The following is a 27,629-nucleotide window of genomic DNA, read 5'->3' on the forward strand; positions in this document are numbered from 1 at the left end:
GCGCAAGTCCATGATGCAGACGCCTTTCTGTGAGATGTGCAGCCATTTTACACCTCTTTTCTGAGCTGGTCCTTCCCGTGAACATAAACTCACTGCCCCTAAATTTCCCATCTAACTTTTCCGACTGTCGTCCATGTGATCCCATATAGGCAGATCCTATAAGATCTTATAAGAGACAGTGCTCAAGGCAGACATTCTTCCCCAGTTAAGCTGAATTATTGCTTGTTTTTAAGAAGGTCTGATGGTGTTAGTGGGAGTCTGATCTCTCACTGCCGTTGGGTCTATACCAACTCAAAGTGATCTGATAAGATAGGGTTGAACTTCCCCTGACTGTAACTCTTTATAGGAGTAGAAAGCCTGGTCTCGCTCCCATGGAGTGGCTGGTGATTTTGAACTGCTGATCTGGGCAGTTGGCAGCCCCACTCACAATCCACGACACTACCAGGGCTGCAGGGAGCATGGGGGTGGGTGGGGGAGCATACCATAGGGTTTTTAAAGTGTCTTGCTTGTGTGTGGTGCCGAAAGCAGAGAAGCAAGCAATCCTGACCTAATCTTCATCTTCGTAGGATGTCCAAATCTTGTTGAAAACTTGGCTGACTGAAATTTGGAGTCTACTCCCCCCACCAAACAGAAATGGTGATTTTGTGTATTTCCCAGCCAAAGTACAGAAGTTGATGTAATCCATCTGTACTGAACTATATTATTGGCAGCTTATTAATTAGCCGTGCGGAAGAGTCCTGATGGGATATGGGTTATGGTGTCGGACGCCCAACCCAAGGTCAGCAGTGGGCGCCTACCAGCCACTCAGAGGGAGACGAGCCTTTCTGCACCTGTAAAGATTTACAGCTTCAGCAACCCAAAGTTGCAATTCGACTCTGCCCAACAGAGTGGGAATCACCTGGCTGGGAGCGAGTTATTAACATGGTTGAAGACCTCATTTTACACTGAATGGCAATGATTCCAGGGGCAAAAAGCATTCAGTTTGAGTTTTGGAGTGCTTTAGAATTCACGAACTCTCTTTTTAAAAATCATTTTATTGGGGGCTCATACAATGCTTCTCACAATCCATCCACACATCCATTGTGTCAAGCACAATACATTTGTTGCCATCATCATTCTCAAAACATTTTCTTTCTACTTGACCCCTTGGTATCAGCTTATCTTTCCCCTCCCTCCCCGCCTCCTCTTCCCTCACGAACACTTGATAATTTACAAATGATTATTTTGTCATGTCTTACACTGTTTGATGTCTCTCCTCACCCACTTTTCTGTTGTCCGTCCCCCGGGAAGGGGGTTATATGTAGATCCTTATGATCGGTTCCCCCCTTCTACCCCACCTTCCCCTTCCCCTCCTGGTATCGCCACTCTCACCACTGGTCCTGAGGGGTTTGTCTGTCCTGGATTCCCCATGTTTCCAGTTCTTAACTCTCTTGGAGGACTTACTTCTTAGTTGTTTCTGGGTGGTTACACGCAGTGTCTTTCTTTCTTATAGGCCCCTCACTTGCTAAGGGGTAAAGGGCAAAAGAGAGGAGCATGCCCACCATCTTCCTCATGGAGAGTCACATGGCATTGGAGGGCTTTTCAGTACAGATCCATCATCTTCCGCTGTCTGGTTGACTGTTTGCCCAGGGTAGCTGGATCAAGAAGCATTTGGTCTTAACCCGAGTGGAGTTCCTCTGGACGATGGGCAGTTTGGAGCATCAGAACAGTGCAGTGAATCAGGGCCTCAGGATCAGTTGCCGGTACCTGCGTTACCCTCGGCCAGCCTCGGAGCTTCCTGATGTCATGACGTCACTTCCTCTCAGGTCTCATTTCCTCGTGGGTGAAACCAGGGGCTTCCGTGACCACGTTCTGGATGGAGATTTTCTCGGTGATTCTCAAAATCCGAGTTTACTGGGGATAATAGCTAGGTTCCTGATGCTGTTGGTGGTAACGCTTCATGGATATGAGCCAATCAGATGCTGAATGTGTCAAATGAACTATTAAAATATATAGGCAGTTAACTGTGGGTCACAAATACACCTCAAAACCAACATCTAAAACCAACACTCACAGACACTGAGCCATTGCTGACTCTTAGGGGCCCCTCTGGGGGTTTCTGAGACTAACTGTTTACAGGAGTAGAAAGCTGAGTCTTTCTCCCAAGGAGCTGCTGCTGATTTCGAACTCTTGACCATGTGGATTACAGCCCAACATGTAACCACTATGCCACCAGGGATTCTTATACCTCGGTAAAGCCATTAAAAAATAAAAAAAGATTATCTCCAACTTCTAGAATGTTCCCTAACACATCGTTAAATAAATAGAAGAAAATAACCCTCTAGAAAGATTGAGGAGGTAGCCATCTAAGATAAACTATTGGTCTCTTTCTATCCAGAGCAAAGAAGAGTGAAGAAAGTCCAAGACTCTGGTAACAAAGTCCAAAGGACTAATGGACCACATAAACCACAGCCTCTACTAGCCTGAGACCAGAAGAACTAGATAGTACCCAGCTACCGCTACTGACTGCTTCAATCGGGATCATCATGGAAGGTCCTGGACAGAATGAGAGAAAGATGTAGCGCAAAACTCAAAATCATAAAAAAGTCAGACCTATTGATTGACAGAGATCAGTAGAGTCTCCAAGACTATGGCACTTAGCCAACCCCTCAAATCCAGAACGAGACTCACCTCCAGAAATCACCACCAGAAGTCACCGTCTAACAGGTGCTAGGTCAAGGTCGTGAACACTGAGAAATGTCAGAACAGTCAGTCGCACTAGACTTAAAGGGTCCCCAGAGTCCCAAGGGCAGAAGTGGGCAGAAAAATGGGCACCCGGCTGCAGGGAGCCCAGGGAGGAAGTGAGCAAGGTGCTGTTACATTGGGGAGATTGCCACTAAAGTCATGAACCAAATGTGCGGATACTGTTGAATGGGAAGTGAATTTGCTCTGTGACACTTCACCTGAACCATTCTAAAATGTCCAAAACCATTTTATCTTAACAAACAATCAGCGGGGTAAAAAAGAGTATTGAGGTGGAAGGCATGATCATGTCTTATTCCGATGCAGAGTTGTTTATAATGTAAATAACAGAAATAGCAGTGCTTTGGGGAATTCTCACATGCCTTTCCTCCTCCTCCAACTGCTGCTTATTCTCTAGTCCCCCATTTCCATGTAGTCTAGGGAAAACTGCATTTTTCCCACCACAGGCAGCATCCGGGAGTGAGTTTCCTTTGGACTGCCCCAGGCTTGGCAGCGAGGGGAGGGAAGGACTCTCTTGGGCCTCTTCCCCCTTTCCCTTCCTCATTGTCTCTTTCTCAGCGCAGCCGCAGGCTCATCCTAGGTTTCTTTTTCAGAAAGAAAAAGCAATTACTGTATACACTGGAGTATCAGCCAAGGCACCCAATCTTACCACAAAAACGGCATTTAAAATGTGCTGAAAAACTCGACTTATACATGAGCATATGCAGTATTTAAAAACATTTACAAGGTCTAATTAATTGGGAAATACTTTTCAGCAAAAACTCTTTCTCAAGCACTTACCTGTAGAGGGGGGGTCATCAGAGCAGATCCCTACAATGGCCCTTCACACAGTGCACTAATTGGGTGGGGAAGTGCTGGGGGGCTGGGGGGCAGGGAGGTGTCTCTCTGCCCCATCTGTAACACCCCTAAGTGTCCTTTCTCAACTTCCCTACCCAGTCAGGCACCGGCTACTTACCATGGACATGAGATTCGTCCACTAAAATATCACAGCTAGCTCATCTAATACATTTCTACTACCACTTGGTCTGGTTGTGCCTTCTTAAATTTGGCATTCTCCAGAAGGCTCCTTACTGGACTTCCCAGTTCCATTATCTCTTCACTGCAGGGCATCCTGCAGGACTCATCTTTCAATACCACCTTCCATGATCAGTCTTCTGTTTAGAAACTTTCGGAGACTCTCATTTCTCCATTTCATCAGGTGTGAACTCCGCGATTTGGAGGATGAAGTTCTCCACTGTGGAGCCCGCCTTTTTAAATTCTCTCCTTTCCGTCACTGCCCGTCTCAAGTCTGTGCGCCAGCGTGGCACGGTCATCCCTTCTTCTCCAAGTTCTTGTGTCTCTTTACCACCAGAAACCCAGCTCTCCTCCAGCTTGCCCTGGGAGTCAGCTCAAGCGCCATCTTTTCCAGGAAGCTTTTGCCGGTTCTCCAAGTACATTCACTTCTCAATTTGACTACTGTCTATGCAATGGGTGCTGGGAACACGAAGAGCCTTCCTGGTGGTTGAGTGAGTTCAGCGCTGGGCTGCTCAGTGAAAGGTCAGTAGTTTGAATCTACCACCCACTTTGCTGGAGAAAGATGTGGGAGTTCGATCCTGTAAAGATTTTCCACCTTGGAAACCCTATGGGGCAGGTCTACTCTGTTTTACAGGGTCACTCTGCGTCAGGATTCACTCCATGACGGTGGGGTTGATTGTTTCGCTTGGGGACATGAGGATGAACTAGGGCCTCTGCCGCTTGGCTTTGGTCTTCACCCTGACTCCCAGGAGAAAACAAAATTAATCCAGGAATGTCTCAAACCAGAAGCATTATATATAAGACACCTTCTTCCTTCCGGTAGGTAACTGAGAATTCAAACCAGGGATTTAAAGTCTATGCAGATACAGAACTTGGTACACAGAGGACAAATGCAAAATTCCTTCTCACGCTGTTTGCGGTTGATTCTTGCGAGGCTGAATATAAAGTGTGCAAATTATTACAATGCAATAAAGTATGCTTCCTAAAATAGGGAGATGTATTTTTATCTTAGGCATGAAAAACAAAGTCAGATGAACGCTCATCTGCATTTCCTGACAAGGGGAGATCACCTTTGTCAAAGGACCTCTGCTTGAGAACAACCACACAACAGCACAGGCAATGGCGTCTGGCCTTCGCTTAATGAAAAACACCTCGGAAGCGTAGAACAATACTTGGAAAGCTAGGTGCCAGACGATTTTCTTTGGGTTGAGCAACAATTGGTGATTCAACAAAACACTTCCTTTTTGTCCCAACTTCCTATCATAAGTAGTTTTATTGTTCTAATCAGAAAGAAAGACATTTTCATTTTGGGTAAAGTCACAGAAATAGGGCTATCAATTTGGTGCAAATGCAGATGGATCACTTTCGAGACAGTCTAAAATTGAGGATTTAAAGACCTTCTGTTGCGTTTTAACGTAGAGCGCGGCCCGGGGTGGACCATGTAGTGGGAGACTCCGCAGATGCGGCCTCAGTGATTGCAGCATCGCGGGGCAAACATTAACAAAATAAACAAACGAGCCGGCTAATGGAATGTGATAGACAGGATGCCGGGGTAATTACTATAAATGCGGTGCCCTTTTCCTTGTCAGGGACCCAGAAAGGACTCTAACCTCCAGGTCTGTTCATCTGGCTTCAATCACGGGCTAGAGTTAGTGGCACTTCCTGGTCTAAATCATGAATATCTGATTTGTCCTTGGTCCGATCTGGCAATTTGTTTTCTTTTGCATGGGAGTTTGTTATCTCATCCTGGGAATGGAAAATGTACAGCTTGGTGCGCTCACACAGGTGGGTGTCCATGACCTTGATCACTTCATGTGCAGGTGGGAATTTTACCATGTAGGAATTCACGTGAAGTCTGAGCGGGCCAATGGCTCAGCCAGGAGGCCCTATAAATAAATTCAGGAGGGACTCTGCCACCTGAACTCTGGAGGACTTCTTGACCATGAGGCTGATCCTGATTTTTGGTGCCCTTTTGGGCCACATCTACTGCCAAGAAACATTTGTGGGGTAAGTTATGCTTTCTGCTGCTTGTTGGAAAGTTGCTGGTCCCTGAGCTGAAATTCCCACTTGGTGGGGGCGGCGAGCATCTTCAGAGATGCTCTCTTGGATGGAAAGATTGCTGGTGGTGCAAACAATGGAGCTCTTCGCTGCTGACCAGGAGGTTGATGGTTCAGGCCCACCGAGAGGTTGTACAGGTGAAAGAATTGAGATCTGCTCCCATGGCGATTACAGTCCAGGAAACCCTTTCGTGGTTGTCCTAGGCAGTTCTTCTCTGTCACAGGGGGACATTGTGGATTGGAATCGACTCTCCAGCACCTAACAACAACTCTTAGATTGGGTGTCTGGGGTGACTGGTGGAGATAAGAGGAGTGGGCCATCAAGAGGATATGAACGCTATTTCGAAGAGGAAAAATAGAGGAAACTAAATATACAGAGCCCGATTTCTCTCTGTTCTGACCTACGCTAGGTTTTCCTCCGGTGGGCATGAGGGGAAGACAGATATTGCTAAGAATGAAGAAGATGTTTGCTTGATCACTTGAGGGTCATCCTCCCATCTCTTCCTTTCAGGTCAACCCCTGACCCTCCTTAGGTAGCTCGAGGGCCCTGCTCATGGAATTCTGAGAGGTGGGAGGACCAGGGCTGCAGCTGGCTCTGTAGGCTCAGGGAGAGAACCTTTTCTTGCTCCAGAAAGAAAGTGACCAGATTTTAACATTGGTAAAGCGGGACACCAGCGGGACACCAGCGGGACACCATTGATGAAACTCAGATCCAGGTGACAGAGCGACATGGCCGCCGAAAACCGTATACCCTAGCTTGTCGTGCATTCTTTCCAAAAATCAGGCCTTTAAAAAAATGCCACAGGACATGGGAAAAATTGTTAAAAATTGGGAGTGTCCCGCCAAAAGCAGGACGTCTGGTCACCTTATCCAAAACCCCATTTTGGTTGCCAGATTCGTGGACGGCCCCCGGAGGCATTCCATTGCAGAATGTTCCAGAGAACGAGTGCCCCCAAGTAGGTAGTCAAATGGATCTGCTCTGGTCAGATAGATTTGGGCAATCACAGGTTGGTTTATCTTTTAAAAGATAGATTTTTTTTTCAGGAATTTTACTAGTGAGTTGCAAATATATGGGAGAGGATCTAGGCTGCACATTGACCCAACTTGCTTTTATTTCCTCCACTTATCAAGCTTCCCCAGGGCTCATCCCCCTGAGCAAACTACAGGGCTACTATTCCTTAGAGAAGTGGTTCTCAACCTGTGGGTTGCGACCCCTTTGGGACTCAGACGACCCTTTCACGGGGGTCACCTGATTCATAACAGTTGCAAAATGACAGTGATGAAGTAGCCATGAAAAGAATTTTATGGTGGGGGGGGGGAGTCACCACCACAGGAGGAACTGTATTCAAGGGTCGTGGCATGAGGAAGGTTGAGGACCACTGGTGTAGAGCATATGCTGCCCAGCATCCTGGCCACCCAGGGAAAGGCTGTAAGGATCCAGCTATAGGGCTCATGTCTCCTCGGAGAATGTACAGATGCCCCTTGCTTGTCCAGGTGTCCTGTCCTGACCCGGCTGAGGTGCTGACTGCACGTCAGGACTCGGAGGGCTTCCAACGTGGTGGCCTCCGGGAAGCAGATGGGCAGATTCTTCTTTGAAGACGCCTCTGAGTGGGCTCCAATTGTCAGACTTCTCATCAGCGTGGGGCGCTTTACTGCTGTGCCATGGGGTGCAGGGGCTGCCACGTTGTTCTGTGGGTGTGTGCTGTCAGGTCCACCCTGTCCAACAGAGACCCAGCCCAGCGGCTGTCCTGGGAGAGATCATTGTGGGAACAGGCTTCCAGTTGGCTTCTTCCCCCAAGTGGCTGGGGGCTCCAACCCCTACCCTTTGGGTCAGCAGCTGAGTGCTTCCGCATCACACCACCCCAACCCCAGATGCTCCAAACTCACTGCCATCGAGTCCTGTCCGACTGGTAGCGGACTGCTGTGAGCAGCCCCTGGGGGTTTCCACGGAGCAGAAAGCGTCCTCTTTCTCCCGAGGGCGGCTGGTGGGTTTGGGTGGCTCACCTCTCGGGCCAGCGGCGTCATTGGAGCTCCTTTTACTCTGTCGTTTGTTGTCGCTGGGTGCTGCCCTGCCGCTCCACCTCGTAGCCACCCGGCGTACAGCGGAACGAAGCACCGCCCGGCCTTGTGCCATCCTCACAATTGTTCTTATGCCTGAGCCCATTGTTGCCGCCTTTATTCCCTGTGTATGTGTGTGTGTGTCTGCGTACACACGTGGGCATCAGCACACTAAGAGAGGTGCACCAGGATTTGTCTGCGTTCCAAACTGGCCCCAGTCCTACCCTAGATTTGGGCCTTAGGAATGGGATTTGGAGACGGGACTCTGAAGCTTCAGGAAATGACCCCCTAAACCACTCCTCCCCCAAACAAATGAAAACGCCTATGTCTCCCCAGATGCGATGTTGGTTCCTCTAACAGGATCAACTTAATCATGCCACTTAAACAAAAAAATTTTTTTAACTTTGTTTCTGAAAATCAGGAACAGGCATGTCTTAAAAGTCAATGCTTTATGAGCAGCAGGTGTTATCCGACAAATAATCATTAGCTAAGACAACTTTAATGGCAAGCTTCCTGCTAGGAGCAGGTAAATGGTGTTAATTATTATTTCGATAATACTTCCCTGGGAGAAATAAAGCCATCGTGTCAAGTTCTCACTCTGGGACTGTGGGTCAGCAGACTGTTTATAAGTGTCTGGGTCATTGGAGAGGTGACAGACTGTCGTGGTCACCACTTCAACTCGTGGCACCCACGGCGGCAGCCAGGAACAGGCCACGTGTCCAGGTGGTGTTTCTAAGGTCCTGCCTTGTTTTCCATATTCCTTAGACACCAAGTTCTTGAGATCACACCCAGGGATGAGGAGCAAGTAACAACGCTGGGGGAGTTGGAGGCTGAAGAAGATCTTCAGGTATTTGTCTTGGTGGGAGGTCTTCGTTTCTTGGAGGGATTTCTCTACAGTTCCACAGGATGTGCCCTGGTGGAGTCGTGGGTTACCCATTGAGCTGTTAACGGAAAGATCAGTGGTTCGAACCCACCAGTCGTTGCTCCTGTAGGAAACTTCAGAAACCCAAAGGGCCCATTCTACTCTACCCGATGGGTCCCTATGCGTCAGTGTCAGCTTGATGGTGTTGGGTGAATTGGATCAGACTGGCTGGTGGAGAGCGCTTGCTTTACATTCTGTCGTGTTGCCTCGGGCAAAGCATGGGAGGCTGACTCGCGGACCTGGGATTTGAAGACCTGGCCTCTAGTTCCAACAGGGTGCCAATGTACCAGTCTCCTATCTGCCTCATGTCTCATTTGCCCAGTCGATAAAATGGGGGGTAACTCCACCATGCTCCTGCCTCACAGGTTTATTGTCAGCAGGAAAAGAGGTCCAATGTGAAAGCGACTTTGGAAACACCTGGAACACCGTTAATGCAGTCTTTCTTTCTTCAAATAATTTATTGTATTACTATCCTGTGATGAAACAACTTGGACCACTTCCATGCCAATGTGTTTCTTAAAACAACAACAAAACTTCCATCATTTGAAATTAACTTTTCCTTGTGCCGTGTTAGAGGGAAAAGCAATAGGACACCTCTGTGGTGCTTGGCTGCCTCAAGAACTCCCCCTGCTACATCCTGGGGACCCCACAGTGACCGGGGCTTCTGGGGCTTAAGAAAGAACAGTACATTGAGTTCTTGAAACTGCCCACCCCCCTGGATTAAGCCCTCTCTGCCTTGGTTTGGCCTTTTCTCCCTTTCAGCTTGATTTCTGGAGACCACCCACTGCCCCAGGGGCGGCAGCCCACGTCCGGGTTCCCCATGACAGTGTTCAAGCAGTCAAAGTGTTCTTGGAGTCTCAGGGGATTGCTTATTCCATCATGATCCAAGATGTCCAGGTAAATATTCCCCAGATCATCCGGGTCCTACTGAGTGGGAAGTCTTTCATCTTTGGGACCCCTCTGCCAGGGCAGGAGCCTGTGTGTACCACGAGGATGGTCCTGAGGAAGGCCCCCCACCCCCTGCAGGGCAGACAGAAGGGCACCGTCTCTCTCACTTTGGCATTGAGCCCAAGTGGTAACAATACATCTGAGGGAAACAGCAAAGGCTGAATTAGTGCACCAACTAAGTGGAGGGACTTAGTCCATGCCGAGCAAACAGCTACCATTCATTGTTTGAACTGGAGGTTACCCTGGATCCTGGGGTGCTGGAATAATGGGGTGAGCCCTAAGGTGATAAGCACTCCCTGACTGTGCTTGCAAGTCCATCTATATCTGCAACATCCTATACCTGCACCATCTCTCTGGCTGGCCAGAAGTCCTATGAATGTCCCATCCCCTTTGGGATCAGGGTACTTTTCTTGCTATAGCTCTCCTGGATTTGCTCTGGGCTCTGCCAGAATCTGGGAAGGATGTGGCCCCACAGCCAACAGAGCAGGAAGAAGAGAGTTTGGCATTAGAGACCCAAGTCCCACCCTTTCTTTCCCGGAGGTCGATTGAAATACATTGCCCCCGCTCATCGGTCCACTGGATTTCTCCTAGGTTCTGTTGGATCAGGAGAAAGAAGAAATGCTCTTTAATCAGAGAAGAGAACGAAATGGTAACTTCAACTTTGGCGCCTACCACAGCTTGGAAGAGGTGAGTGCTGCCCAATGAATGACAGAGACGGGTACCCGTCTCTCCCCATGACACGGCCTAGACACCCTCTGGTGACTCGGTGACCTAGCAGGTTTCTCTAGAACGTCTTAGCTTGTATTGGTGTCCCTGGCTTCACACCTCTTCTTGCTTCCTGTAGGACCCGTACATAGCCCAACAGCCACCTAGTCATTCTGGAAGTGTCCAGGCAAACTTAAAACAAACAAACAAATAAACAAACACCCCCACCCTCACTTCCATCAAATCCATTTCAACTCACAACCATCCTACATTAGGGATTCTGAAGCTTGGTAAATCTTCACAGGGCCAGACAGCCTCATCTTTCTCCCACAGAGCTGCTGGTGGCTCTGAACCGCTGACTTTGCGGAGAGCAGCCCAACTCACTTACCCAGCAGCACCATCAAAGCCATGGGAGCAGCATGGCCATCGCCCTCTTGTTTGGTTGCTCCTCGCCTTGAGCCTCCAGGCTGATTTCTGACCCGGATTCCCCACAAAGCCATTTGAAGGCTCGGTTTTCCTGGCTCTGGCCACCGTAGGATGGGCTAGGAGTCAGCCTTGACCCGAAGGCAGCGAGGCTGAGGACGGAATCAGGGACCATCTTGATCCTTCTGATTGCAAATCAAGAGCAGGCGCTCCTCACTTGCCCTTGGCACCAAGGCCGCAGAGCAGCATCAGCTGTCCTTCCTGAGCTTTCCGTTGGTCCTGCTCCCTTCTTCCACCTGGGTCACCTGCTGTCATGTGGGCCCCTACGTGGGTAGTGCTGTTTTCTCCCCTTATGTGACACAGATATCTTTGAGGGGGCGGGCACTGATTTTAGGGATCTGTGTGCAAGGATGGGCGGAGGAAGAAGGCAGAGCCACTCACTGCCCTGTAGTTGATTCTGGCTTAGGGACTCTATAAGACAAGGTGGAGCTGCCCTCAGGAAGACTCCCAAAGCCACAGACCTTTAGAGAAGCAATCTGCCATATCGAACTCTTGTATCTCCTAGCAGCGGCTATCCTACAATGCAAAATGCTCTGAAAAAGGGATTTTTTTTCTTCCTTATTTGTTGGGTGCCAACACCTGATCTGATCTGGCATGCTCTCGCTGCCACCGAGTCAATTCTGACTCATGGCGACCCTTTAGGATGGAAGGGAACAACTGCCCCTTTGGGTTTCCAAGGTGGCAACTCCTCGCGGGAGCAGGCAATCTCATCTTTTAGCTGCAGAGGGGCTGGTGGCTTTGAACTGCTGACCTTGGGGCTGGCAGTCCAATTCTGAACCAACACCACCAGGTGTCCTTGCATATGACATTCTCCTCCATTTGTTTCACTGCCAGAAATAGGAACGGGGTTGAATAGGGTGGGATGCTGTATGTAAAATCTATATTCTCTGCTTCTCGTTACTTTGCTAAAATCTCTCCCCAAATTCCGAGTTGGAAACAGGTTTGATCCTCAAGGTTCCGGTTACGGGATTAGGGGCTGGTACTAAAAACCCAAAGGAGGAAGAGGAGCCGAGAAATCAAGGCAAACTGGGCGCTGGAGAGAAAACGCGGACAAAAAGTTGTTGTTCAGCCACTTATATCCTCCAGATCTACCCAGGCAGGCTCCAAACCCAGCAATTGACACAGCTTGGGGACATGAATTTCAATTAGCTTTGAAAGCAGGAGTGCCTTGGGCTGAAGTGCCCCGGGCAGGTCTCTTTCACCTCTTTGTCCCCTGGCCTGAGTGGCCAGGCTGCATTGTGCAGCGCCCCCCCCCCCCCTCGAAATCCACTTTTGTGTGTCACTGCCTTTGCTGTTCTGAGGGCCAGGCCCTTCCGGCAGGAGAAGTCCCCTCTCCTTGCCGGGCCTGAGGGACAACCGGGGAGCTGCCATTTCGCACAGGCACAAAATGGCCTCCCTCTGCAGCCCCTGAGGACGTGGGGCCTGACCCCTCTGGCCTCAGACTGGAAGTGAACATCCCACGCCTGGAGCATGGGCCAGGACGGCCCTCTCCACCTGCTCGCTCCGGCTGGGGCTGGGGGTGGTGGAAATGTGGGGAAGAAAGGCAGAAAAATGAGAGAGAAAGTGGCTAACTGATGCATCCGCCCGTGTATTTGCCCACGGCTGTGTTCCTTGGAAACCTTTCAGATTGCCCAGGAGATGGCCCACCTTGTGGATGCGTACCCTCACCTCGTGAGCCAAGTGCTCATTGGCTATTCTTCTGAGAATCGGCCCATGAACGTGCTCAAGGTATGTCTGCTCCTGCTCTTTTTCCTCGAGTCCTCTCTTAACCGGCCTGGGCTGGGTTTGAGTATTATCCCCCCTCTCCCCCCATCCCCTTTCTTCACCATTCCCTGGGACTGTGGTCGGGATGAGGCTCCTCCGTGGTGAGGGGCCGGCGTAATTAACCCAGGGAGGATGTTCGGCCCCATTTCTTTCCCTGGAGCTCTTTCTTCTTTTCCTCCTCCTCCTCCTCTTCCTCCTTAAAAAAAAAATTAATGAACCAGAATGGGGGTGGGGGTGGAAAGAGCTCGGAGTACCTGACAGAGCTGTGCTGCCTTTTAAAACAAGAGCTGCTGCCAAAGCCAGGGCTCCCAGACGAAGGCGTGCTGAAAATTCCGTTTTCTTTCTCTTGTTGACGATGGACACAGCCCAGCGGACACCAGGCTTCGCCATGTCCAGTTCAGTGACGAGGATTAGGGTCTTTGAGATGTGGCACCATTCTCGCTGGCCTGTCCCCCACCCCCAGGGAACATAAAGGGCTCCCTCACTGCCCCCTAAATTCCCCATCTAATCTTCAGAATTGCTGCTGTCACTCTGATCCCGGATAGGTAGTTCTTAAGGGAGCGGATGACATTCCTCACAGAGAAGCTAAACTGGTCTGAAGAAGATTTGCGGGGTGGGGGCTGGGGGGTGGTGGATATTTTGATATTTTTAATGGACAGTTTTCAGGTTGTTGGTTTTTTTTTTTTAACATCATTGAAACAAAAGCCTCTTGGGGCTTGGCTCCACCTGGAAACCTCACAGCAGTTTCTTTAGTGTGGGTTCGTCCTGAGCTGGAGAGCAGAGGAGCAAGGATTTTTCCTAGAAAGCACCCCCAAAAAGAAATGTCACAACTCCCCGCTAAATTTGGAACCAGAACCATTGTGGCTGGGTACCAACTGACTCACTGGGACGGATGGATTTTCCCAAAGCAGGCCAGAAAGGAGGGGTTTGCCGGCTCAGTGAAACCGGCCACTTGGCTAATATGTACCCTGTTCCTTCCTGTGTCCCCCGCACAACGGGGTTCCCTAAGCGGAAGGCTGCCCCTTTCCCCCTGGGATTCACTAGGGTGGGTAGGCTGGTGGGTGGGGAAGGTTAGGCATTTTTTAAAGGTCTTTACATTTTACATTTGAGCTCTTTGGGGGGAGGGGTCGCCCCACTCCCTCACTCACTCAGGGCCCATCCTCTCCAAGCCCAGGAAATGAAATGCTTGGCAAAGATCTGCATTTCTCATTTTCCTTATCTGCCGCGTGTGATGGGGCAAAGATAATCTTTTCCTGCCCACGTACTGAGCCAAACTGCACACTCACCGTTCCACACACGACGAGGTGGCCTCGGTGGTAAGCTTGGGAGACTGAGGATCCTGCTAGGGCCTGCCAGCCCGCGCTTGCTTTTTGTTTCTTCTTCTTTTTTTAATGAAAGACTCAATCGGTCGGCACAAATGTTTGGATTGCAAAAATAATGCCATAGTTGTACACATTTGGGCACTAGGGGCGGGACAGAACCCTTGTTATTTAATCCAACAATTACGGGATCGTAGCTCTCCACATCTGCCTTTATGTTTTTCTGCTTCTTTCCTGTTTTCTTCTCTTCCTCTCCCTTTACGTATATGTTGGTAGCTATTACCCATGTGCATATATGTATGTGTGCATGATACACAGAGCTTTTTTTAAAAAAAAGCATCGTATTAGACAATCATGTTGTCCCCATTCCACAACATATGATGAACCTATTTCCAAGCCATTATTTTATCAGCAGAGATTCTCTTCAGACATCAAAAGAAGTCTATTTGTCCACCTGCAACTGACATTAAAGACAGGGACGCCACCCCTCCTCCTCCAAAAGGAAAGTCACTGAGAATGAGCTGACCGCCAGCCAGGCTGCCTCGTCTCTCGTAGCACCCAGAGGGGACTAATGGGTGGGGAGGGGATGTTGCCTGGTGATGTCCGCTCACATTTCCTCGATTGTTTTCCAGTTCAGCACCGGAGGGGACAAGCCAGCCATCTGGCTGGACGCTGGCATCCATGCTCGAGAGTGGGTGACACAAGCGACTGCCCTGTGGACCGCAAATAAGGTCATTTTGTCTCGATTGTCTCTTTCTGGGCTCAGGACCTACCGTACCCCACACTAGTCCTTTCAGTCCAAGCCCTGTGCCACACAGAAGGGAAACAGAGCCAACCAACTTTTTTTTTGGGGGGGGCTTACCCACTTTCTACCCTCCTTCTGGGGCCTGCCACTTGGTTGTAGAGATTAAGACGGTGACAAATAGGGACTTTGTTTCAGTTAAAGAACAGACTTTGAGAAATAGTTCTGCTGCCTGGAATTCAAGGCTGGTAATAGAACCAAGAAGTGGGTCACAAGACAAATATAAACATGGCCAAGTAACCCCCTGACCTGCTCCCCACCCCACCCCGAGCTGAAGAGAAACGAGTGATGGTGTGTAGCTTGTTCTGAAAGAAATATCCCCAATAGGATTTTGAAGTCAGGATGTAGCTGTACTTCTTTTCAACCCGTCTCTTGAATTAGATTCACCACAAGGAGGGGTGGGGGGCTGGGCGTGACCCAGGCTGGTCTTCCTTAAGTAATTCAAAAATGACAAGTTATAAATCAGAATGTTAATTCATGAGCAAAAGGCAATCAATCCACTTGGGCTCATTCAAGCATGCGCCACCACGTGCATACCAACTGATACATTTTTCCCTTCAATTAAAATGCGCTTACCTTTCGGGTATTATGAAATGGATATTTAACAGTTGAATAATAATGCCTTAGGATGGCTGAGCACAGGAAATGAATAAATTTTAATCCAGCAGAAACTTTGACGCCATTGCAATTGATCGCAAGTGGGAGGAAAAAAAAGTTAATTCCCCAAGTGGAATGTCACAAGGTCTTAAGTATCTTCGGAAAGTTCGGGAGCTTTCAGGCATCAGCTGTTGGTCGGGAGTTCGTTTGGAAAGCTACCCTGTGTAGTGATGAAGGAAAACGTAAAAACTTTGGTCCCTGGGCCACTGGGGAGGTAGGTGGTGGGGGTAGGGCACAGCAAAATCTTCCACACCGTTGCTGAAGACACCTGCAGAAATCCCACAAGAATGGGAAGAGTGTACGGGCATCCTTGACAAGTGAGCTCTGGTGTGTGTTTCATAGAGCGGGAGTGAAGACAGACCCGGGCTTACTACCTGCATCCACAGGCAGGAGACCCGGCTGTGGGGCACCTTTAGCCGCAGTAATCTTGAGAGCTCCCTGGGGGGAAACAAGGGACCAAGCCAAAGCCCGACATGGCCGTAAGCCTCCCTCCCTGTGTTCCCATCTCTTCTCAGATTGCCTCCGACTATGGAAACGATCCATCCCTCACTGCCATCTTGGACACCCTGGATATCTTCCTGCTGCCGGTCACAAACCCCGATGGATATGTGTTCTCTCAAACCAAAGTGAGGGGGGACAATTTCCCAAGGAGCTGGGTGGTGGCCTGCCATCCAGGCAGGGGTGGGCTGAGAAGCACCCCGGGGGGCCGGCCCCCCATGGCATTCCGTGCTGCCTGGACCAGGGCCCATCGCAGCTGCTCCGCGGGGCTGTTAGCGCTCAGGGCTTCCCTTCCCGTGAGACACCTGGGAGATTTGTTCCAATTATCCCCGCGTTTTTGTGGCAGTGGATTGATAGAAAAGAGGAGGCGGATGTTACCTGCTGACAATTAGATTGCAGGAGGATTTAGGTGGGCGGCCTAATGCAGGAGTGTTTTACTCACAGGCCCTAGACGAAATCTTTGTAATATCACTAAAAAGAATTACGTCGCTTTTCTTTCCGTGAAAGCCCCTGACAAAACACCATTATGACACACCGTGACCTTCCGGAGGTTCAGAATGAGTCAGAGCTTGGGAGTTTATTTGGGGAGAGAATCGTCTACGGGGACTTTTCTTTCTTTCTTTTGCCAAAAGAACTTGTAATTCAGACTGGGGTTAATCTCCCGGGAGACCCTAGGAAGAATGGGGACCACCACCCACGGTCTCCCTCTCTTGGGGGTTATATTTCACATTCTTGGAAGTTCTGTAGTCAGTTAATTTGACTCCATATATTCGATCACGGAGTCCGCTGTGTCCCCCCAGCCCCCTTTCCTCCTTTCTCTGGTTGACATTGTAGAGAAACTGGGGGTTTAGGGGTTGCGGCTCGGAAGGAGAGGGGTCTATCCAGGTCCTTTTCGGGGCAGCGGAGCGGCGCCCAGCACAAGCGTGGCCCAGGACGCGCAGGGATATTAGGGGCATTCCCAGCGGACCGTCCAGGGAGGGCGCGAGGGGATGGCCAGCAATCCTACAGGACACCTTCTCAGCAGGTGGAATAACCAGCTGCCTTTGCCCCCTCTGGGTTTTTAAGAATCGGATGTGGCGCAAGACCCGGTCCAAGGTCCCTGGCAGCCTCTGCGTGGGTGTTGACCCTAACCGGAACTGGGATGCAGGCTTTGGAGGTGAGTGGGGGGCTCGGGCCCCCTCGCAGGCTATTGTGAACCCCAAGGCCCTGCAAAGCCCAGGCGGGGATTTTCCAGGCCGTTTGGAAAGCGGTCAGTGAAGCACCGCCTGGCGCTGGGGCGCGGGGACCCCAGCCCCGAGCCGCCGAGAGAGGAGAGCGCTGGCACTCTGGCTTGGTTTCCGCCGGCGGCCGCCGTGAAGCCAGCTCGGCCTCGGCCTCGGCCTCGGGCTCGGCCTCGGGCTCGGCTCGGACTCCGGCTCCGGCTCTGGCTCGGCCTCGGGCTTGGCCTCGGGCTCTGGCTCGGGCTCACCGGCTCGGGCTCGGGCTGGGGCTCGGCCTCGGCCTCGGCTCGGACTCCGGCTCCGGCTCTGGCTCAGCGGCTCGGGCTTGGCCTCGGGCTCTGGCTCGGCCTCGGGCTTGGCCTCGGGCTCTGGCTCGGGCTTGGCCTCGGGCTCTGGCTCGGCCTCGGCTCGGCTCGGCTCGGCTTGGGCTCTGGCTCGGGCTCGGCCTCGGCCTCGGCTCGGCTCGGCTTGGGCTCTGGCTCTGGCTCGGCCTCGGCCTCGGCTCCGGCTCGGCGTCCCAGCCGCAGGCCTTTGCCAGTGGCCGCCGGAAGCCCCCGGCCAGCCGCTAGGGGGCGCGAGGACCTGCTCGGCCGAGAAGCATTACGTCATCTGTGGATGCTTCCAGAAGGAAAACTAAGAAAAGAATGACAAGTAGCGTTAAGCCATTTGATTTCCAGGAGCGCTCCAATGATAAGTGATTAGCGCCCGCCCCGCCTCTGCCTACTGGCTGCTGTAACTGTGAAGGCTGGGGGTGGGGGTGGGGGTGGGGATGGGGGGTGGGGGCTCCTTTCTGCTTCTAAGCACCCTCATCAAACCCCTTCTTTTTCTCTCATCTCGGGAGGGACATTGTGAGCCTCACTGACATTGTTGCCAGGTGCCACGAGTGGCTTCGGACTCCTAGCGGCCTTATGTAAAACAGAAGGGAACACCGCCCCCACCCCCCTTTTCGCTGCCCCTGGCTAAGCTCTACTAAAAGGGACTTGGAATCGGGTCCTATTGACCGTAAGATCCCCAATCCCTTGCACGGTGTCTGGGCCGTAGAAAAACATCACTACACACTTGTCAGATGGAGGAATCCATGGGTGGCCTGCGTTCCAAGAGATGCCCTTGGGCAGAGCAAACACTTCAACATGCAGCTGCTCACGGCACAAGGTTGTGGGGTTCTGCAAGGGCTCAGCTTGCCCAGAAATGCTTCAGAAGGAAGGCCCCGCTAATTCCTCCAGATCGCAGGCTTTGAAAACCCTCTTCTGGAGGCCAGCCTGGGAGCCAGCGGGAGGACAACTGTTTGTTTTCCAAAGAGTATTTGCTTGTGTTGCGGGTGGAAGCGTGCACAGCAGACTGGCTTTCCACTGAGCCCCTTTTATACAAATTGCCCCGTAACTCTGGCAACAAGTTTCACAGCGCGCCAGCATGCTTGCTGTTTCCATCGATTCCTGATTGTGTTTTAATGGAACCAGTCAGGACACATCAGGGAGTTAGGACAGGGTTGGGATGAGGGGCAATTTCATTCATTGCTTTGACAAAATATTGTTTCGTGGTGTAGGGAGGGGGAAAGAGATGAAAACATCAGCTCCGTGGCGGCATTTTCCTTGACATGTTATCGATCCTTTACAGTCATCTTTAATACGGTGACAAAGGTGGCGTCTACAGGGTTGAGCTCACTTGAGATCCTGGGGAGTCCCAGGCCTCCCCCCCCCCCCCCCGTCCCCTCCAGCTTCTGTAGCAGACAGAGCTCCAGCCAGGCCTACGATGGACTCATTCCAGTAAACATGGATTGCTCCCATTGCAGGAGCATTTAGGCCAGAGGCCCTGTCACCCAACGATGGCCTTGCTGTCACACGTGGTGATTTCCTCGCTGTAGAAAGGGTGTCAGGTTCCCTTCGTTTGTGGCTTTCTGTCCTAGAGCAGTGGTTCTCAACCTTCCTAATGTGGGTGACCTTTTAATACCGGTCCTCACGTTGTGGTGATGCCCCAACCATAAAATTATGTTAGTTGCTACTTCATAACTGTCATGTTGCGTCTGTTATGAATCGGGTGAACCCTGTGAAAAGGTCGTTCGACCTCCAAAAGGGTCGCGACCCACAGGTTGAGAACCTCTGGTCCTAGCGAAATCAATGAATAGAATCTCCTACTCTTGAACTCTTAAGATTTGGGTGTGATCCCAGACACCAACTTGTTCAACCACCACAGAGCCCACCATTAAGTGTAAACCTGGTCTTTCTTTCAGTGGGAACTTTGCTTCCCCGGGGAGAAGAGGATTCGTTTGATAGCCCTGGCTGCCATGGGTGAGGGGACCTGGGGGAGCGGAGGGCCAAGCATTAGGCTGCTCACCACAGGATTCACACCCACTCGCACTGGCAGGAGGAAGATGAGTTTGTCTGCCCCTTGGAAGCCCTAACAAGCAGCTCTGCTCTGTTTTGTACATGCTCGCTTTCAGTCAGAATGGACTCAGTGCAGTTGGTGGACTGAGTGCTGCTGTGTTAGAGAAGCCATATTTTTGAGGCAGCGAAAGGAGGCCAGAATCATTTCTGTCGGCTTCTTGACTCTGCCCTGGTGGCGCCTGGGTCTCTCACCCAGTCTTCCTCTGAATCCAGAGGAAGAACTTCCTGGTGTGTGGCCACAGTCTCCATGCAGCAGCCCTTAAAGCCCCCTGTTCTCGCTTCTGTCTTCTGTGTCTCATCAGGACCCGGCGCCAGTAAAAACCCTTGCTCCGATTCCTACCACGGACCCAGCGCCAACTCCGAAGTCGAAGTGAAATCCATTGTGGACTTCATCAAGACGCATGGGAACTTCCAGGCTTTCCTGACTCTCCACAGTTATTCCCAGTTGCTGATGTTCCCCTATGGGTACAAATGCACCCAGTCTGATAACTTTGATGAGCTGGTGAGTTCTTGCCACTTCATTTCAATCCTGTGGGCCGCCGGGGGTCAGTCATAAAGTTCGATACTGGGCTTGGGGTGTGTGAACGATACGGCATAAAAAAATGAATGAGACAGAACTCCACCCATTGGGAAGATTGGGTTGCACATCTGAAAGACGGATGAGGAACTTTCCGATATTGCACTTCTTTGGGAAACAAATTCATGGCATTCCTCTTGCCTTCCTTTATAGGAACACGCCCAATTGGACCATACATTCCCAGGGTGGGCTTTCTGTGGTTTAGGAATAACCACTTGGGTTTGTCCTGAGGCTCTTGGATCTGTAGCCAAATGCTGTGCTCAAGCAGCGCTCCAATAGGCTCTTCACGTAGTACTTCCTCGGGGCTTTGGGCCCTGGGCCTGCCATGGCGATGCGTTGGTGTGTGCTATTGGGAGGAAAACCCGCACCCCCTAACTTGATGCCTTCCACTTATCTTTCCTGTGTTAGGAGTGGGCTGACCGGTGGTGGCCTTAGGTCAGGTTGTGACATCTCAGGGGACTGTTGACATTCGAGCAAGAGCTATCCCCAGCCAAAGAGTCTGGGCCAATATTTACCACTGGGCTTTCAGGCTTGGTGTGGGAACCCCGATGTCATCTTTCCATCCGTTTTCCCTGCACATAGATTTTGGCAGCAGCCCCAGGCAGAGAGGGAATCATTCCAAGTCCGACCTCTCTTCTGTCTTATCAGTTGAAGGATGTTCTTGTTGAACTTTTTTTTATCATCAGTTGGACTTCAGCCCAGTAGGGCAGTGTTCCGAGCACATATTTCCACCTAGTTGAGTAACAGCCAAAGAAGGTCAGGGTCGGTGGCAACGTGGAAGCTATCTTGAGCAGGCCTAGATAATCTACGGTGTCTCCAGCTGGTGCTCAGAACCTGCCATGCAGCCGTAGAGCTGATAAGGGAATAGCTGGAGAAGGGAGAGCTTCCAGCCCCCAGAGAAGCAGCTTTCATGTTGGGGCAGATCGCATTGCTAGATTCTTCTTTACAGAGAGCTGAAATTTCCCCGCTGCGGTGGCTGCCTCTCAGCATTCCAAAAAACGAGTTCATTTCCTTTGGAGAGGCGAACTCATTCTTACTTGAAAACTAGAAGCCTGCTTTCTCAAGACCCTTCCTTACCCTACTTGTTGCTAGCTGCCCCCGAGTTGTCCCCAGTTCATTGGGACCATGGCATCAGACGGCTGTGGTTCATAGAATTGTCACTGGCCGAGTTCTCAGAAGGAGATTGCTAGGTCTTCCTTCCTTCCTTCCTTCCTTCCTTCCTTCCTTCCTTCCTTCCTCCCTCCCTCCCTCCCTCCCTCCCTCCCTCCTTCCTTCCTTCCTTCCTTCCTTCCTTCCTTCCTTCCTTCCTTCCTTTGTGTTTGCTTGAAACCAATTTGTCACAAAAGAATCCAAGTCATTTTCATTTTTGGCTCTTCCTCCCTTTACAGCCGCTCAGACCAACGTTTAGATCTGATGAGCAGGGACGCAGGAAGATGTTTAAGGAAGGGACCTTTCACCCGCCCACCCCCTGCCTCCCATTCTGATAGTTATTTTTCTCAACCGTTTTCTTGGCATATAATCCACCTATCACACAAGTCAGCAGTTCAAGTGCATTAAGAAGCGCCGTACATTCACCACCACCCTCGGCTTTAGAACATTGTCTTCAACCCTATACTCATCGTTATCCGCTCCTCATTTCCCCCAACCTCCCCTTTCTTTCTAGTCCACCTTAGTCCCAAGGCCCCATTGGAACCAATTCAGCAGCGTAGCATCAGGTAAGCCTCCACTGACAGACACATGGTGGTTGCCTGTGAAGCACATTGGCAGGGAATCGAACCCAGGCCTCCAGCGTGGGAGCTGAGAGTTCTACCATTGATCCACAAATGCATCTTAACCCTACTAAATGCCTCTAGTGGCTTCAAGCACCTCCAAAAAGGCCCCTAGTTGCGGTTGTCTGGACCTCCGCTGGCTTGCCTGTGGTCTCCAAGACCTTGGGCTGGAGCTGAACAAGACAGTGCATTTTTGCTCACACAGTTGAGCGACACATCCATTTTGGGAGCAGTAACACTGTGCCGTTGACTCAGGTTGGGCTCAGTGACAGCTGAGCCTCCCGGGCCCTCTTAGGGTGCTGCTGAGCCAGCTCCCCCATCTGGTAATCATCCAGTTGTTTTCCTGGATCCAAGTTCAAGACCTTACATTTATTCCTTGCAAGGACAGCACAGTAAAGCCTCAATCAGTCAAAGTTGGAACCTTCGAATAATGGAAACTATTTTGCTGAACTTGACTTCTTGGAAAAAGGAGCAGTCGCAGGGAAATACGCCAATGAGGGAATCTAGTTTTAAAAAAACCAAAGCCGTCAACTCCTCAGGTCCCTCTTGGGCTCAGGGTACATATACCCCGTTGCTTGTCACCATTCTGCACCAGGTGAGCTGGTGCCTAAAGGACAGCGGAGGCATACTGCACCTGGGTGGTCGATCAAACAGTCCCAACCTTTGTGCTGCATTCCCGCGAGTCAAGAGAAGTGACCGTTCGCATGTCATGTTGCCCGGGGGGGGGGGGGGGGGGAATCGTTGACCTGAAAAGGGGCTTGTGCTTACGCACGAATGCACCAGTGAGTCCAGTTCGCCTGACTGTCCCGTTCTTCATTCTGCTGCGGGGATGGGGTGTTCATTCTCCCATGAGAAAAAAAGCAAGATGGGCCCATCCGACTACCCCTCCTCGGTTCTCTCGTTCTAGAATGAAGTGGCCCAAAAGGCAGCCAACTCGCTGACAAGGGTACATGGCACCAGTTACAAAGTGGGACCCATTTGCTCGGTCATCTGTAAGTATTCATGTGCTGGAGGCTTTAACAACGGGCCCCTGAGAAGAGAGGCCCTTGGGTGTTGGGAGGAGAGACCTTTGAATGGCTGACGTGAAAGGGGTGGGTCTGCGGACGGAGATCCCAACCTGCCCCACCGCCCTTCCGTAAGGCGAGGTCTCCACTGGGAGAGTGCACGTGGGATACGGGGAGCAGGGGTTTCGCTGAATGTCTGGCCTTCGCACTCGCTCCTAGACTTGTTCCAATTCTCACAGCTCCTCTCAGGATGCAGAATCTCTGCCTGGAAAATGGGGCTTTTCAGGACCTGGTCCTCACGCAGGCTCCTTATCAATGTCCCTTTCCTTGGCAGAGGTAGATAGAGCTGGGCAGAGGTGGAGCGAGGCGTGGGCAGAGGTGAACAGAGATGGGCTGAGTTGAACAGATGTGGACAGAGGTGGCCAGAAGTGGACATGGGTGGGTAAATCAGCCTTGACCAAGAGAAGCAAGTCTTCAGACATGCTGTGGGCCCTGTTGGGGTGGGCAGCTGAGGAAAGGCCTACCTGTTAGCTTCTGCTTTCTCCTGGATGGTTGGGGTGCGGAGGAAACCTGTTTACACGCCATCTCCACAACACCCCCTGGGATAAGACGTGTAAACAGGAAAAGGGAAAACTGTTGGTCTGGTAAAATGACAAGCAGCAAGGGTTTCTTCTAAGCGGGCCTGGACAGGCTGAGGGCTCATGGGGCTTGCCCGGTCAGGTCACTGACAGGCAAGGGAACAGAATCATTTCTGCCAGGTGGAGCTCAGAATAACACCAGGGCTTGTCGTGTGATTTTTGCCACCGGATCATGAATCGACTAGCAGGTTCTGACTACAGCCCTGCCTGTGCTGACGCAGTGTCCTGGCTTCTTCTCAGCCTGGGTGAGCCCTGCCTCGGCCACAATTAAATCTTCTTTGCCACCTGCCCCAGGATGGTATGCACAGGGCTGAACACCTGCCCGGCTGCCCCGCCCTGGAGGTGACTGAGACACTTCCGGTGCAGCCGCCTACCTGGAAAGGCTCTGAGGAGACACATGGTGTGTGTGTGGTCCAGAAGTTTCTGGAATTATTTTGCAATGGAGGAGGAGGGGCAAAACCCCTTTAGGCTCTGCCACGCTGGGACCAAGTGACCCTGGGTAGGTCACTCAACTCTCCTGGGGCTCGTCCTCCTTGAGATGAGTTGTCAAGAGGCGCCAGAGGTGGACCGTAGGCTTGGGGTGTCCACCGGAGCACTGGCACATGCCGGACTCTCCTCCAGACGCTGCCGCTCATCGCAGTGGGGCTGCCTCGCTTTTCCAGTGAGACCTGTGGCCACCCATCGAGCATAATCCTTGGGATGAGAGCGAGCATCCATTGAATGCCTGCCCTACATCCACCGTCCTTGCGTTGCTGCTCCGTTCCGTCTCACTGCATCTCCTTTGCCTGTGTGACAAGTGGCAGTGAGACTGGGACCTGCCCCTGACCAGGCCGAGGGTCAATGAGCCAGTGTTAGCCTAGGACCTGGAACATGTCGGGAGCAGGTGTTGAGTGTGTCACCGTGGCCATCTCTGACTCCCTAAGCCTCTCTGACAGAGGAGGCAACTGGTGGCTCAGGGAGGTTAATTAACTTGCCTCAGGCCACCTAGTGAATGATTTGCACAGGGTAGGCGGCATCTCTCTGAAGTCATACTGTGTCCATTAGTGACCTCCATGGGATCAGCCGTGTCTTGCAGCTACGTCAGCCAGAAGAAAACCCTAAACCCCAAACCAAACAGAAAACCCAAAGCCACCATCAACGAGTTGATTCTGAGTCACAGGGACCCTATACTGTGATTCTGAGTCACAGTGTCGCCTCGTCTTTCTCTTGAGGAGCAGCTGGTGGGGTGGAACCACTGATTGTTTCGTCAGCAGCTGAGTGTCTTTGCCACTTTAGTGTAGGATCCCACCAGTCCCCCTTGTTGTCCCCGAGACCCTGCAGGGCAGGGCAGGGCAGGATGGCTCCTCGGGCTTTCTAAGGTGTTACATGCAGCGTGGCAGCAGCAGACAGCCATGTCTTTCTCCCAAGGAGCGGATGGTGTGTTCGAACCTCCCACCCCTTGGTTAGCCGGGGAGTGCTTTAACCACTGAGCCAGCAAGACTCTTAGCCACACCCAAAGGAGAAGTCCTTTGGCCACCCAAAGTCCATTCAGTTCAAGACAGCCACCGTGTCCAGTTTGTCATGTATTAGATGCTACCGCAGCTGCTCAGGAACCCAGGTGGTGTAGTGGGTTGGGCTGCTAAGCTCCAGGTTAGCAGTTCGAACCCACCAGTCGCTCCTCAGGAGCAGGATGAGGGTATCTGCTCCTGTCAAGATTTATAGCCTCGGCAGCCCTGTATGGGGTGGTCATCGATGGCAGTGGGTGTAGTTGGACAGGACCAGAGCTGCTTGTGGGTGAAGACAGAGACCAAGACAAGGACAAAGCTATCACAGGGGTCCACAGGATAACTTCCCATTAGCCGCAAGCCCTACTGCTCCCAATTACACTCTTCTTGGGTTTACCCTTGGCCCAACCCTATTCTTCAGGGACAAGGCCACTTCGTCCACCTGCCCTAGTCCTGCCCTCCACTTGCCCTCTGTTCAGAATGCCAACTTCCTTTGTCACCTGCCATGTCCGTGTTGACACACCTCAGGGGCACATTGCTGCACTGGCTTAGTCCATCATGCAAGGGAACTGGGCATGGTGTCAGACAGCTGGGCGGAATCGCCCCGCCCCTATCCTTAAAGTCCCCCGAGGTTAAGGACCAAATCTCCTACTCTGTAATCCCTCTTCCTTCGATAGAGAAACCAGAGGCTAACCGAGCTCTGACCAAGAGAAGGACCACAGGGAGTGTGTGTGCGCGTGTGTATGTGTGGTTCCCTAAGGTGCAGAAGAGGAATCAGGGCCTCCCACGGGAAAGGGAAGCCAGGGCCTCCCACTGCCACTAGAGGAAGGCCAAGTGGAGTGACCATTGGAGTAACACCCTTTGCTTTCCGGATGAGTCCTGGATTTTGAGTTTTTAAAAAAATTTTGTTGGTAAGCATGCCCCCTACTAAACTGCCCCTCATCTCGTGGTCCACTAGCAGAGGGGCCTGGTTTATCTCTAATTCATTTATGAACTTTTTGCTGTGACTTAGGTAAAAGTTAACGGAACACGTTGGTTTTCCGGTCAACAATTCATACACATTTTGAGTCTCCACGTGGACTGCAATCTTCACAATGGAAGGGCCTTTTTCCCACTCCCACCCCACCCCCACCCCTGTGTTTACCATTCCCATCAGACCCCTTTTCCCTAATCCTTTCTCCTCTCTGAGCTTTATGGGCAAATGCTCTTGAATTCCCTTGTAGAGTACAGGGTAACACCCCTGTCAGCCCTGACCTGCCTTTGATCACAGGACCAGACCTTGAGCACAGATTCAGGTTTACAGAGGAATTTATAAGAATAGATGGGGTGAGAGGCCAACTGAGCCAGCCTTTATCTCCCATCACAGTGGGACTGAATACAGAGGTCGGGCTGTGAGGGGCCAAGTGGGCTAGGCCTAACCAGCCTTTATTCTCTTCTGCCCTTTAGACCAAGCCAGTGGTGGAAGCATTGACTGGGCCTATGACTTTGGCATCAAATACTCATTTGCCTTTGAACTGAGAGACACGGGTCGCTATGGCTTCCTCCTGCCGGCCAACCAGATCTTGCCCACAGCGGAAGAGACCTGGCTGGGTCTAAAGACCATCATGGAGCATGTGCGAGACCATCCGTATTAGGGCCCCAGGGTAGACACCATTAAAATCGCCCAAGTTTGAAGGAGCGTTGCACTGTGGTTTTTCCCAGGGTGGCGTGCCGGGCCGCTGAGCAGGAGTCAGCAGGTCGCAACTCCCCTCGTCCTTGTAGACCCATGGGGGCAGTTCTGCTCTGTCTTATGGGATCGCCATGAGTCAGAATCGACTCGGAGGAGCGGGTTTTAATCCTGGTTGGGAACTATTGTTTCTTCTCATTCTACTACTTCTAAAAGGCTTGGTGTTCTGCTTTTGAACACCCCCATGGAGCACATGATCACCTGGGGTCTGCTCTGTGCTTGGGGGCTGGGGGAGGGCTTGCCGTGAGTCAGAATCAATGGGGGCTGTTGGTTTGGAGCAGTGCTTCCCACAGTGGTGCTACTCTACCTGGGGGGGGGGGAGGAACTTTGGATCCATTTGGGGGAGGGGCTACATAAGCAGATATCCACACTTTATCCTGGATCACGGGCTAGAGTACCACCATTTTTTATGGTCAAGGGGACGCTGAGAAATTTATCTCTCCTTTTTTTTTTTTTTCCCTGAAGAGGGGGCGGTCAGCCAAAGACATCTGGGAACGTACACTGAGAGCTAGGGCAGGATGTTTCAGGTTCAGGTCCTCAGTGAATCTGGGAGCGGCCTCCCTGGGCCCAGCCTTGCTCTGCGGTTGGCTGCTCTACTCCCCATTGTTGCCTTTCACATTTGCGTTTCTTGCATTGTAAAAACTGGTGAGGTCCCAAAGGAACAGAAAAACACCTCTGCCCCCCCCACACCCCCGTCTCCTCACCCCCAATTGCCCCACCAAGCCTGGGTCTCTGATGCTGCACACTTTCTCCCGAGACACCCACTTTCGTTTGGGGGGGGGGGTCCAGTTTCTCCGGTGGATGGTCTTCCCCAGGGGACAGAACAGTATAGAAAACATTCCCTCCCTTCGCTTCTCGTGT

The 27,629-nt window shown here is 51.5% G+C and overlaps 1 protein-coding gene across 1 annotated transcript; it reads left to right on the forward strand.

Annotated features, from left to right (window-relative positions):
* The first annotated feature begins 5,698 nt into the window (after window positions 1-5,698).
* CPA2 (carboxypeptidase A2) lies at window positions 5,699-26,676 on the forward strand. The gene is made up of 11 exons (XM_075557730.1): window positions 5,699-5,763; window positions 8,637-8,718; window positions 9,556-9,690; window positions 10,333-10,428; window positions 12,556-12,657; window positions 14,645-14,743; window positions 15,987-16,097; window positions 17,035-17,125; window positions 19,873-20,072; window positions 22,824-22,908; window positions 26,489-26,676. Exons 1-11 carry the CDS (start codon window positions 5,699-5,701, stop codon window positions 26,674-26,676), a joined length of 1,254 nt encoding a protein of 417 aa, XP_075413845.1.
* The last annotated feature ends 953 nt before the right edge of the window (window positions 26,677-27,629 follow it).

The sequence above is a fragment of the Tenrec ecaudatus genome, chromosome 9, assembly GCF_050624435.1.
Source record: "Tenrec ecaudatus isolate mTenEca1 chromosome 9, mTenEca1.hap1, whole genome shotgun sequence".
Lineage (NCBI taxonomy): Eukaryota > Metazoa > Chordata > Mammalia > Afrosoricida > Tenrecidae > Tenrec > Tenrec ecaudatus.